The following is a 14,684-nucleotide window of genomic DNA, read 5'->3' on the forward strand; positions in this document are numbered from 1 at the left end:
TCTCTTTTGTTTCTGTAACTAAGTATTACGAGTTGGCTGTCGAGTGTAATTAGACATTTATGCACGTGATCCGCCCATCCTCTACGCGCATGCAGATATCGCGCAACGGAACCGTAAAGTCGTGACGTTATCTAGCGACTACAAAGTAAGATAAAATTTTTCGTGCTTATTTTTTCATCTTCTATACTTCTGTACTTGCCAAACGTAGAATGGCGTTGTTCCAGAAGGGTAGAAAAATGCGAGTGATTGTAGAAGAAGCTCTACCAGACATAGTCGTTGTGTCGACGAAATTAGGAGAAAGAACGTGGCGTGGCGTTCTTCTCGACTCTACACTAAGGTAAAGCGGTCGTTTCGTGTCGATCTAAATTTACTACAGTACTGGCGTTCTGCAACTCTCTGCATGTTCCCACGGTGAGGTATAGACTAATTGGCAGGAAGCACACAGACGGCTTCCACGTCAGTAACATACTGACAATACACATGCACATAATAAGATATAATGCATATAGAATACCTTAGTTAATACGGCTACATATACATAGTGCAGTATTCGATACAAAAATCTGGGTCCTAGTGATCGACGCACGTGACTAGTTTACTCATCCATGCATGCAGTTCTGATGCCACTAAGACGAGCAACTGCAACTGTAGTAATCGAACTTAGGTAAGCTGCTTTTACATTGCAACAAAACCGACCGAGCTGTAGCATGCAACAAGATCAACAACGGGAAGCTACATATATATGCATGTCTATTTTGATCTAGAAAAACAAGCTCCACGCTTATCATATGAGTCACTTGTCTTAAGATAGAAGTTTACTGCATGCAGTTACTTTCCATAGTTTGCGTTACAAAGGAAGTGCTATTTGCGATGGAAGGGATTGATAGGAAGCTTTCGATTCTGTTGACCATAAACAGTAATGTTAGGAATTAAAATAAATATTTAAACTATTGGTTGCTATTTACAAATACTTTAGTCTAATTTTTATTAATCTAATCTAATAGTTACTACATATCAAGTGTTTGAAGGATCAAATGTAACGTTTGAGCAGCATTGGTCAAGTACGCTGGATTTTTCATTTGCCATCTCTTTAAGTTTCTAATACAAAGTGCCAAACTCTACTATCGGTAATACAGTTATAATATTAATTTTGTTAGAGCACTTATCTGAAACCATGCAGTAATGCTCTGCATATATTTTAGCAAGGATGTCATTGTTTTACTGCTCATGTTATGCAATAAATCAAATTTGAATAATTTATTGCAATTCACAATATCAACTAAAAATGATTATTTGCCAAAGTTACTTTTACAGCTTGAGACTAATTTGTTCGTCTGCTTGTGTTGCGTGGGAGCATTTGACAGCAATACCATTCCTTAATTTCTTCACATTTATAATACATTAACTTTTCAATTATGCTAATAATCTATTTTACATACAGACAACCTAATTTTGTTACTGCTGTATTTCCTTTGTACTGACCGCTACACGATTCCGACAAACGCATACTATTAATGAGTTAGCTCGTACTATAGCGGAAGCCGGAAGGCTCCGAAATCTATGAATTGCGTTAAAGACAGGATGTGTTTGAGAGTCTTCGAATAAGACAATTGACAGAGTACCAAGAATAAACGTGCAGCTTCTTCGCATTTCAAAACACAAACTGACATTCATGAGTGTCTGCTAGCTTCCATGTGATCCTTTCTAGAGATACTCACCCACTCATTACTAACTCTTTCTCTCTTGCATTTCTACCTGCTTCCCGTATCCCGTCTCTACATAGCTACACGCATTCCCCCTTGTCTTACGAATACAGTAACCTCTTTACATCTTCCGCCGATAAACCAAATTATCACTTCACGTTGTGCTCACGTGAACACAAAAGCGGAACCATCAATATCAGTTAGAGTTGTCGATGACGCCACGTGATAGAGAGTTGCAGTGAGTCACCTTCCTTCTTCCTTTTCGTGTAATCTTCAGCTTTTTTCACATCAGGTTTCGTTATGGTTACGTTTCGAAAAGGTACTCGATTGCCCGTCATTGTAGAAGAGGCTACGGCAGACATAGTCGTCGTCTCGATCAAGACAGAAGGAAGAACTTTCAGCGGAGTTCTCTTAGATTCGACATTCAGGTTCATAACTTTATCCACTTGCTTACTATAAAGTAATAGTTAGTAATTAATGATTCATGCAGTACGTGTCGCTAGCTAGCGAGCAGACAGGAAACGACGCAGTCATGCATAAATTAATTGCAGCTACAGACAATCTAGGGAATCGCTTTGGTGAAAGTGAGATTCGCGTAGAACGACCTATCAAACGCATATTTTCTCGATTACTTACACAAAACCTAAATAATGCAAGGAAACTAGTAGCAGGTATCCTTGCAAGTTTCCGACATGTCTACGTAATTACCTCATTTCTGAGAGGCCTGTACGCGTCATAAGTTATCTAGAATTATTAACGAGTTCTAGTGGATTGTTTTACTGTATCACTTTTTGTTTCTAATAATGTGATATGTGATGATATGGCGTCACTGTCAGGGGCGTGACTTTCAATTGCAATCTTTGTAATAAAATCATTATTGAAGTAATACATTGTATTGATGTAATATACAGTTTTGATGTAATATACAGTATTGATGTAATATACAGTATTGATGTAATATACAGTATTGATGTAATATACAGTATTGATGTATAATACAGTATTGATGTAATATACAGTATTGATGTAATATACAATATTGATGTAATATACAGTATAGATGTAATATACAGTATTGATGTAATATACAGTATTGATATAATATACAGTATAGATGTAATATATAGTATTAATGTAATATACAGTATAGATGTCATGTACAGTATAGATGTAATATACAGTATTGATGTAGTATACAGTATTGATATAATATACAGTATAGATGTAATATACAGTACTAATGTAATATACAGTATTGATGTAATATACAGTATAGATGTAATATACAGTATTGATGTAATATACAGTACTAATGTAATATACAGTATTGATGTAATATACAGTATTGATGTAATATACAGTATTGATGTATTATACAGTATTGATGTAATATACAGTATTGATGTAATATACAGTATTGATGTAATATACAGTATTGATGTAATATACAGTTTTGATGTAATATACAATATTGATGTAATATATAATGTTGATGTAATATACAGTATTGATGTAATATACAGTTTTGATGTAATATACAGTATTGATGTAATATACAATATTGATGTTGTATAACCGATAGCGTTTTTTGTTTACTTTCTGGTGTTTGTCCACATATTAGTATGGAAGCTACAACGTTTGATTAAGATTGCCAAATTTTAATACAAAATACTGTCATATCTACTTATTGTATATAGCAATTGTCTAACATCTATATGTTCATAGACTTCAGTAACTATATATAGCATTGTTCGTAATGGTTTGTTAACTGTATTGAACTAAAGCCAAACAACATTTTCATCTAAAGGTTGAGCCTAATTGTTTCGTCACTGCATCGGTGTCATGGGTCATGGGCAAATGCGTCTTTAAAGATAGCACTACCCATCTGCATGTCCAGATGACATTAGATCTTGATCGTCTTTTCTCTTAGTTTTGCATACAAAATGACGGATTTTTACTCTAATTATTGTCTTTGCTCTGACCTCAATAAACGTACAACAGTATTGAAACAGCAGGCCTAGAGGTGGAGAGGCAAAGTGTAGCAGAAATCTCTCCATGGATAGACAAATGTAGAAATCTTTTGCTTTCCCAAGAATTGCGGTAGACGGAATGCACTTGAGAGTCTTCGAGTAAACCAATTGGCAGAGAAACAAATATAAATGTATAGAGAAACGTCCGTTTTGTAGTTCAACTACAAAAGAGATTTTGTAACACAAACTGGCATCAAGCGATATCGCTAGAGAACTCGAGAAAATGGATTAGCTAATTTTCGTGCAGCTCATCGTATAAATGCACATCCATCTATTCATGCATTCCCACTTTTGCATCTATGACCACAACATCTGTTTCTCGTAATCTTTCTCTGTCCTATGCCTTTCACAAATAATCACATTTCGTGGAGAAGGTAACATGACGCACTAGCACGTTACGCTGATCCGCCTTCGGCGGAACCGTAGTCATCGGTGACGCACGAGTGAGGCAATCATATCGCTCCTTCTTTCCGTCTATTCTTACCACCATTCTTCCTGCACCACCAGACGACGTTATGTCCTCGTTTCAAAAGGGAAATCAATTGCCCGTTGTTGTGAAAGAGGCTTGGACAGACATAGTTGTTGTGTTGATCAAGACAGAAGGAAGAACTTTCCGTGGAGTTCTTCTAGACTCGACATTCAGGTTCACCGTTTTGTCTACACGTAAAGCTCTAGTTATATAACATTTCACTACGTGCATGTTGCTGGCTGTAAGCAGGCGGGGCAGGAAATGAGGCAGGCAGGAAGAGGATAGTCGTTAGGGTGTCACTTCAGTGAAAGTGAGATAAATGTGGAGTAAATTGGAACCACCCATCGAATAGCTAGCAAACCCACTTTCGACGAGCATTTTGTACTTTGTTTCGTTTCTAGCGGACTCGTCGCCGAACCTCTGCGCGTCTAGAATAATATCATTTGTTAGTCGTGCAACAGCTATTGGACTGTCTGTGAGTTTCTGATATGTGACGCTATGACGTCATCGTCATGTGTATGTCTGATTTCACCTCTACTTGCAACCTATTATTATGGTCCTCTAGACAGTGTAGATGTCGCGTAGTTAATTCTGAATAAATTTAACTTTATTGTCTTGATGCAGGACAAGTGAAAGTGAAAAGAAGCAAGGTATATTCGAAACTTTATCTCTTCCGAGCAAAGAAATGCAACCGGTAAGAACATCGACGACAAGAGAAAACGCTCTCCCTCATATCAACACTTACAAATCGCCTTTAAAAGACAAACGAGTGATACACAAAAGGATCTCGTCAAATCTAAAAGAGAAGAGAAGACAACAAATGGGAGAAAAGAAGAGGAAATTACTCGAATCATCAACTCATCTAGATCAGACTTCAAACTTTGACGACCAAGAAATATTAGACAAAAACAAACGGCAACAATCAGACGGTCACGACGGAGTCAATGCAAAAGCGACAAAACAAAATGAAATCGCGTCGAACTCTGGCTTAGATTGCAGCCGTGTTGATGGCCTGCATCCAATGAATGGCGAGACGGTCGACGGTTGTACTTCGACTGGCAGCGAAATAGTGAATGCAACGAAAACAATTGCATCATTGGCGTATCCCCATCTTCATTCCGATTGCTATCGGTCGCAATTCAAATTCTACGAGAGACAAGTTTCTATGTACACGATGATACAACCGACATCGTCAATACCACCATTCGCTTACCCATATTTGGGATGCATCGCTCCATTACAATCCTTGACTTTTCCTCATCCAGGATTCAACCACTTACCAAACTTCATGACATACGGGATATGGAATACCAATCACGAAATGAGTACGGAAATCAACCCAGTTTTTCAAAATAAAATATTATCACCAGTTGAAGACAAAAATTATATTGTCGCTCCACACATTGCCGGAGAGTTTTGTCGTGGCGAACATTACCCGCCATCGCCAAACTCTTTGCAACAACTAGACCGTCCACCGTCAATCGACACGCCAACAGACGGCTGCAATGGTTCCGACAAAGAACAACGTCATCAAACAGACGGAGATTTAGAACAAAGAATGTCTACTCGTGTGGACGAAAATACAGACGAAAATCAATCATTTATTCCCGATCCGTCAGACGATGAAACAAGCTGTCGTTCACAATCCTTACAACAAGAAGAAAACAAGTCAAACAACAAGAGAGAAGCGGAATTAAAACAAAAATTGATTGAAACGAGAAAGGCGCATCAGCGACGCAGATTGTCATCAAAAGTGACAAAGAAAAACATTTCCACGAGATTGACGCCAAGAATGAGGAAAAGGAAAAAACCAATTGCACAAACGAAACGTTTAGTACGAGCACGAATAGGTAGTGCTACTACAGAAGAAGACGCGGTTCTGTTTGAAGCTCTCTGGATATCAAAACAAGAACAAACCTTCGACAAGAAACAGTCAGTCAAACCATCACTTCGACCTCCAGTCGCAGCAGCAAGAAAAAAGCGCGTCTACGGTAATCCGGAATTTTTCTACTCGCCTCGTCCTTCTAGCAGTCGCAGCAAGTGCGCCAACGACGACGTCCCTCGATACAAAATCGACGACATCGTGTGGGCAAAACTAGTCAGTCGGCCTTGGTGGCCGGCAAAGGTGCTTTCATTCAGCAACGACGACGGTCACAGCATGTACGACGTGTCGGTGCAATGGCTGGGCAAGAGCTCGAATTGTACCGACGTGCTGCCGTCGTCTTTGATTTGTCCGTTTTCGGAAAATTTCGACGAGCATTATCTGCCCGACAAGACGAAGAGCACGTACGTTAAGGCGGTTCGAGAGGCCTTACAAAAGTCGGGATTAGAGGCTAATCGCTTCACACGTTTATCCGATCAACGCCATTAACATTTGACACGTGACCATGCAGAAGAAGACGTCAAGTAGATCTAATATAGATGAGAAACTTCGTTTAAAGGATATATAAATATTTATTGCAAAAAGCAAATATCAAACATTGGATTTGTTTATAAAACCAATAAATATAGATTTCCTTATTTTCTAAACTTTCAATTAATCGATACGAGCGTTTCTAACGCACGTTTCAAATTAGTAACTGAAACACCATATCTTTGCCAGTCATTTAAAACATTCCTGAAAACCTTGTAGAGAAACTTCAACAACTCTGCACGCATGCATACAGCAATAATTCCGTAATAAATGTTGAAACAGACTGCCATGGAGTTGCACAACACCACCTACCACTGAACAAATTCCAAGAGTAATTTTTGTGATTTTTGGTGTATCCAAAACAAATTTACGCATGTCCAGACTCAATTAGCTCGCACCAGCAAAGCAACACTAGTCCATGCAGAAATCCTCAAATGCTCAACTTATTTTAAACACTATTAGTCCCGCGATACTACCATACAATTGTGATAGATCTAATAAAATATTTTCATCATTACTGATAGAATTGAAAACGTATACAGTCACGACACATACAAAGTGGTTGGCATGCATGAAAGTCAAACCCCATTGCAACGTCCTTTGAATTCCATGCGTCTAACCATATGTGTGTTTTACTCTTAATTAATCCACAATTACCACTAAAACAAACGACAAGAAAGACATACAGGTAGTAAAGGTTAGATGTAGAGTTACCTCCCCAAAATCACTCTAGATATGGTCTAGAGACTACTAAAACGACATCACCGAATGGATTTGTCCTGAAACTCGATTAAATAGTCGTTTCTTGAGCTGTAAACTCCGGAAAACACTCTCTACATTACTCCACGTCAGAGCACCACGAGACAGTTGACTAACAAGCTCCGGCAGTCTAGAGACCAGAAAAAAAATGGTCGCCAATAGACATCACATCCACTAACGCCGCACATTTAAAAACACACGCGCATGCGCTACCTCTACACGTATTTGCTTCATGCTATCACGCTTCCTTAGTGTAGCAGTGGATCCGCGTGCACTGTGTCGAAGTCAACTGTGATACAAAAGGGTTTGCCTATCTTATCCGTTCTTTCATATCTCCGACCAATTGAAGAACCACTGCCGTTGTGCGATGCGTCCAATCTAGTCTGAGCATCGGCTAAATAAAAACCGAAGAAATTCAAAACACAACACCACAATAGAGCACACAAACGCACGTACAGATTTTCTTAACTGAAGAAATAAAATGTGAGTGGCTGGTCAGTGCATGGTAGCACTAAACACTTGACAGGAGCAATAGGAGTGACAGCCACTATAGCAACACTAGACGGTTCTAGAACTGTAACTATCAGAGATACAATCAAATAAGAAAAATTCTGATCGCTGTTCATTTCCTCAACGCGATAAATATATATGCTCTAAAATTGCATATACCATTCGCCCGATCCCAAATAATGGTTTGATCAAACCAGGCACGACATCGGCGGCTACACAAATAACAACAATAGGACGATGCACTTAGCTAACTTAGGCTAGGTTTATAATATGACGCTGGCGACGCTCGAGGACGCTGGCGAAGACGCTAGCGACGACGCTCAGGAAGGCGTTCTATTGTAAACACTCGCACGTCGCGTCACGAGCGTTCTCGGCGTCGTCAGCGTCGTCAGCGTCGCCGACGCTAGAGTTGATTCAATTTCAACTCTAGCGTCCAAACAGGAAGTGCTCTAGCATGTACCGGAAGTACGTGATATTTGTCGACAAATCAGGGATCAAATCCTTGAGTGAAATAACCAAAACTAAATTATTGAAAAGAAGCCTACCGAAAGTGTATACGTGTAAGTACGGCTGCTTGCGGCAGATCAAGTCACGGCAGCTTAGAGATGAGAAGCGCAAGAAAAACGCTTGAAAAAACCTATCGAAAAACCGGGCTCCCAGCAGCAGGCTGTCAATAATGTGGAAGCGTCTCTGCGACAACTTGGTGAGGAAGAAACTCTAGAAATAATAACCAAATTACAGATGCTGCTGTTTCTGCGGCCGCTGTACAAGCCAACGGCCATGTTACAGCAAACCCGGGTTACAACGTTGACAAGGTGGTAGGGATAGCGAACAAGCGCCATCAGATAAGCAACCTTCTTCCTCACGTAACCGGTTCGTAGGCTGGAGGAGTTGGGGGGACGGACGAACCGTCCGCTCAGCCGTGATGGTCCACTTTTGATCCAATGTATACTTGCGCGTATAGGACGCAAAACGCACCTCTAAATTTGTGTGCGCTTCTATTATGTTAAATTCTCTCTATTATTTTCATGCAATCCCTACATTTGTTGTCATTTCTACATACTAGGTTTTTAAGTGTAGAGTCTATATATCTAAAGAAAAGTGCTCCATGAACGCAGCCTTATGATTCTTTGTTTCGTGTCGTATCTAGATGTGGTCGCAAACCGCTATCTGCTCTTTTTTACTTCTAAGCACGCGACTTTTTCTACTTCGAAAAGCAACTAGTGCCCTTGCGTGGAGGTAACTGATTTTTGTACTTTGCTTTGTGCCGGCGTTCGTCTGTATGTCGTAACGTCACAAAATGTTTGTTCCTCGTGCACTCGTAAACCGCTGCAATTTTGAGCTTTACCTTTAAATTAGCACGAAGCCTTCCTCATTTTGAAATAGCAACTGCATGGTGTCGTTTGCAGGTCTTCTGCATCTAAGCGTTGTTGTTCGCCTTTAGTTCGCAAAACTTGGCATTGCAGCAGGTAAGACGACGAAGCTGCTGGCCGGCTTGAAGCACAGCATGCACATGTGCCCGTCGACGGATTGCGAAAGCTTCTTCCAAAAATGGACTGTCAAAACAGCTGCAAGCGAATACTTGGTCACTTATACAGGGCTACATATTATTCGGTATTTTGTGTTTTCTCTGCCCAATAAGTGAATTTTATGATGCCCCAATTATATATATATACACTAGCTGATTTTGGCTATTTCGGATGCCCCAGTTATTTGGCTATTTCGGATAGGCTCTACCTTGAGCGATTCAGTCAGACATATTCGCCACTCTCTCGACCTCTTCGTGTTCTTCAAGGTCCAGATGGGAGAGAACTTCCGGTGATAGGATATTTCAAGTCTGTACTGACTAAGTTGTTCGACGACCGGACGTCGGAACGACATGTCTACGTATTTCGTACGAAACTTGCAAAAAAACCTTTTCTGGGTCGCTCTGCTATTCACGCTTTGCGCATTTTCAGTCAAATGAGACAAGTGCAAAAAAGTACCATTGCCCATACGCTGTCCGATATTCTCCTCCCTTTACTGTTTGCGTAACTAGGAAAATTTTCTGGCTCGCCTCACGAGATTTCACTTCAAGAGAACGCGGTCTCATTCTCCCTGTCGGTACCCCGTCGCATACCACTGCCACTTATGTCCCAGTTGCAAGCCGCTCTAGAGCGCATGGAGCACCAACACGTCATTAGAAAAGTATAAGAACCAACTGACTGGTGTGCGGCCATGGTAGACATGCCAAAAACGGACGGACACGTTCGTATATGTGCTGATTTTACTCGACTGAACGAGAGCGTACGTAGGGAAAGACACATACTACCGAGCATTGAGCACCTTCTTTCAAACATACAAGAAGCCCTGTATTTTTCCAAGTTAGACGCCAACAGCGGATTTCACCAAATACCGCGGGAAGAAAACTCACAGAAACTTACCACATTTATTCCCCTCTTCAGCGCTACTGCTACTGTCGCTAACCGTTCGGCATTTTGTCTGCTCCAGAGTACTTCCAACGCCGCAGGTCAAACCTACTCGAAAGCCTGGAAGGTACCATCTGCTTAATTGATGATGCTTTAATATTCGGTTCAACACAGAAGGAACGCGACATCCGCCTTACAGCAGTGCTACGCGGTCTAGAGCAAGCTGAAGTCACACTCAATAAAAGCAAATGCCAGTTTATACAAAAGGAAATTCATTTTTGCTCCCACTTAATTGATGGCATCAGCATACATCCAGACCCTGACAAAGATAATGCCCTCACGTCGATGCCAGCATGCCAAAATGTCGCCAATGTTCGGAGATTTTTAGGTATTTCAAATCAGCTTGGCTAATTTTCTTCACAGTTAGCGTCTTTAGCACACCCGTTGAGGAGCTTGCTCAGCAAAAGTAGTGCCTGCGTATAGGGTGCGCAACAGCAACAAGCATTCCAGTATTGCAAAAGAGAGCTATCAAGCTTACTGTTCTCGCACCTTATAATGTCAATTTTGAGACGCACGTCTCCGCCGACGCATCATCGTTTGATCTAGGTGCTGTGATATGTAAACTTCAACCGTCAGCCGAGTAGCGCCCATCGCCTATCAATTATGAGCCATCACTCCAACGGAGGAATGGTACTCATAGATTGACAAAGAGGCCCTCCCTGTAACGTGGGCTTGCGAACGCTTCGACCATTATTTCTTGGAGGCCAAATTTTAACCGAGACAGACCACAACCCGTTGGTGCCAATTTTGTCCAGAAAACTTTTCGACAGCCTCCCATGCACCGCGGATATTACGGTTTCGCCTAATTGAAATAAATGAGGTACACGTACCACTTCAATATCAGTCATGTGCCTGGAAAAGATCTAGTTACAGCTGATGCGTTTTCGCGAGCTCCCTCTAGCACTAGTCTACGACATGATCACATACCACAAGACTCAGCAACAGCCTGCATGTCCGTTGCTACTGACTCCCTTTCAGCATCACACGAACGCCTTACTGAATTAGCAGCCCACCAAAAGGATGACCCGTTATTCAGGGCTATTGCAATACTGTAAGGACGACTGGCCTCTTGTCTTTGACCTACCTAAAATTCTCAAGTCGTACTGGCCAAAGAGGAGAAAGATCACTAGTAATAAAGACGACCTACTCTTGAGCAGTCCCAGAATTGTGGTCCCAGCGACGCTACGTTTACAGGTACTAGAGCAGCTGCACTCAGGACACTAAGGACCAACCAAAACTCGGGAAAGAGCAAAGCATTCAGTGTGGTAGCCAGGCTTGAGTAGCCAAATAGAACACTATATTCGGAATTTTCGGGACTGTGCAGAGAGCCACACTCCAACTACAGAACCACTTATCACCATCCAACTTCGTTATCTTCTATGGCAAAAACTAGGCGCGTATTTTTTCAAATATGCGAAGAGGAGTTATCTACTCAATATCGATTATTACTCCCGTTTTATTGAGATCTGTTTCATGCACACACTGACCTCTACTCACACGATCCGGCAGCTTATGTCAATTTTTGCCCTTCACGGATTGCCCTAAGAAATGTTTACCGACAACGACCCCTAATTATGTGCCAGAGAGTTCTCAGAGTTTACTTCAATATATATATATATATATATATATATATATATATATATATATATATATATATATAATTAGACACAACACAACCATCCGCCAATTTCCACAGGCTAACGGAATGGCTGGACATGCTGTGAAGACGATCAAGTCCCTACTGAGTTCCTAACCTGATGCGGACACAGCTCTGCTCTCCTACAGCTCCACACCAATTGAGTACGGGTATATCCATGCCCAGTTACTGTTTGGACGTCGCATCCGATCCACCTTGCCTATGACGACAGAACAATGGCGTCCAACACTACCTGACACATAGATTTTTCACAACAAAGAAAATGATCTCAAATTAAGTCAACAATCTAACCATGACGACAGTCACCAAGCTCGTACGCTTACCATTCAACTCCCTGTCTATAGCGGGCATTACCTACTACTTAGCACGTTTGGTCAAGTGTTTATAGTAATTACCTTTAATTACCTTTAGTCCGCCTCCGTTTAGTACCCGGGTTTCCGTTTGCTGTCTTTCCGAAATGGAGCCCGGCTTTCGCTCGACAACCTATTGTTTAAAAGAATTGTTAATAAATTCTCTTTCGAATGAGCCTACTTTGAGCCGTCTACGTGATCGTGATCGCCAGATATCGCATGTTTTGATGACGTCACACTATCAGGGGCGTACGCAGAGGGGGTTCGAGGGGGTTCGGACGAACCCCCTCTAGGCGGTAGGTAATGGCGGAATTCGAATTAGGCAATGCCGCATGAGCGCAACTACACAGCACCATTACATATGGGGACAGCAGAAGACACAACGAGACTCCCGATTTTGGATACATTGAAATTATCTGTAAAAAATAATATAAATCTATAAAGTAGTACAGCACTTAACTTTTCGGCAACTTAGTTACGAACCCCCTCTAGAGAAATCCTGCGTACGCCCCTGACTATGGTCATATAGTCCTCACTTCGTCAGGAGTCAACCCACTGCTTTAAGGCTTTCTTTTAGAACGTTTCCCTGAGTGACAGAAACAGCTTAGACACATCATCTTTTTTGCAACCAAGATGTGACAAGATGGATCGATCAGCACAGCCTATACATTCTAGATAAACAGACAATAATGAAAAGGAGCACATGACACTTTCGATCGCAAACTATACATATACGTAGCAATTCCTCGTCCACCCAAATTGCCTTTGTTTCCCTATTATCGGGTACATTTCTGGAATGCTCTACAAGAGGCGTGGCAGCAGATTCCAGCCGCGCGTGTCCGCAACTTGGCAGAAAGTGTTCCGCGACGTTTGGACGCAATCAGGAGGGCGAGAGGCGGGAACACTCGGTACTGAGGAACTGGTGAAGGGCTTCGATTTTCCTTCGCGTTATTAAAACCGGCTTTTTAAAAACCACTAAACAAAATCACAGAGAGTCTAACTTACGACGCTTACGCAGTCATGACGTCATACACTTTTAGATCTCGTTTTCCGCAATGCGAAACGTAAAGAAAACAATTTAGGGTCTACAGTATTCTCAAGAAACCTAACAATCAACACGGTAACTATTAAGTTCTTAACAATATTGATAGTTGGTAAATTGTGACCTAATTATTGTGTTACTACATACCCACAGCGGGGTGTCCCTATAATTTTGTCCAAGTCTGTATGTGTGTGTGTGTGTGTGTGTGTGTGTGTGTGTGTGTGTGTGTGTGTGTGTGTGTGTGTGTGTGTGTGTGTGTGTGTGTGTGTGTATGTATATGCGAGTACTGTTGTTTTTGTTTATAGAGATGGATTGATTTGATTAACTTAATTGTCAGACAAGAGTAATTGTATAGATGTCCTCATATGCTGGACATTTCTTTATTACGTTGAGACTTTAAGTCATCTCTATGTTCACCTGATATTTATCAGTCAATAATGTCTGTAGAAAATGTACCCGATGATGCTGAGTCACAGTGTTCAGTCTTGGTGGAAACTGAGTCTGTATATTCAATTGAGCAAGAGAGCATCTGTCTACCTGAAGATTGTCACGAAGACACTGATTCCTTGTGTAGTCAAAATGATTCTGACAAAGGAGAAGGATCTGACAGATGGAACTGGGCAGAGTATATCTTTGCTGGCCACTCTCAGTTTGATCTGGAAGAGCCTGAAGTAAATTATGGGTCTGCAAGTAGTGATGGTAATGTTGACACAGATGCAGATGAAAGAATATTTCCTGGCTGTCCATTGATGTTAAATTTGAGTGCAATCCTTATAATGGAGTTCCTGGTTCACCATAAGATATCTCAGAAGGCTGCTCAAGATATAGTCGAGCTTCTTACTGCTCACTTTCCTCCAGGGCATAAAATGTCTACATCACTATACAGGCTCAAGTCTCACTGGAGGAAGCAATCTGCCATGTCTAAATATGAAAAGAGACTTGTTTGCTCTAACTGTGACACTATAATGCAAGAGGATGAGCAACACTGGATATCCTGAGTGCCTTGGTGTGTGTCGACCTCTTGACTTTCTAGTCCTTAATATTGAAACTGCTCTTGGACATTTATTCCGTGGTAGGCATTTTGATAATAGTTGCCATTTATGTCATTAAATTGTTTACTTTCTATTGCAGACCCTGCTTTTTGCTCTCAGCTGCTAAGAAATTTTGAAATGCAATCGCTGTTTTCTGACATCATCAGTGGGTCTAGCTACAGGTATAGCACTAGCATTGGGTGCACTCAGACGCCTTGGAATTAACACTGACCTTAAACACTGTGATGGAGT

At 41.1% G+C, this 14,684-nt stretch overlaps 1 protein-coding gene across 1 annotated transcript; it reads left to right on the forward strand.

Moving 5' to 3' along the window:
- The first annotated feature begins 1,704 nt into the window (after window positions 1-1,704).
- On the forward strand, window positions 1,705-6,715 carry LOC134193062 (uncharacterized). The gene is made up of 2 exons (XM_062661850.1): window positions 1,705-2,131; window positions 4,827-6,715. Exons 1-2 carry the CDS (start codon window positions 2,004-2,006, stop codon window positions 6,571-6,573), a joined length of 1,875 nt encoding a protein of 624 aa, XP_062517834.1. The 5' UTR covers window positions 1,705-2,003; the 3' UTR covers window positions 6,574-6,715.
- The last annotated feature ends 7,969 nt before the right edge of the window (window positions 6,716-14,684 follow it).

This window comes from Corticium candelabrum, chromosome 17 (genome assembly GCF_963422355.1).
Source record: "Corticium candelabrum chromosome 17, ooCorCand1.1, whole genome shotgun sequence".
Classification (NCBI taxonomy): Eukaryota; Metazoa; Porifera; class Homoscleromorpha; order Homosclerophorida; family Plakinidae; genus Corticium; species Corticium candelabrum.

Coding starts and splice junctions, on each gene's coding strand:
- LOC134193062 (XM_062661850.1), top strand. CDS start 2,004: ATGGTTACGTTTCGAAAAGGTACTCGATTGCCCGTCATTGTAGAAGAG. Junction 2,132..4,826: donor CTCTTAGATTCGACATTCAG/GTTCATAACTTT, acceptor GTCTTGATGCAG/GACAAGTGAAAGTGAAAAGA.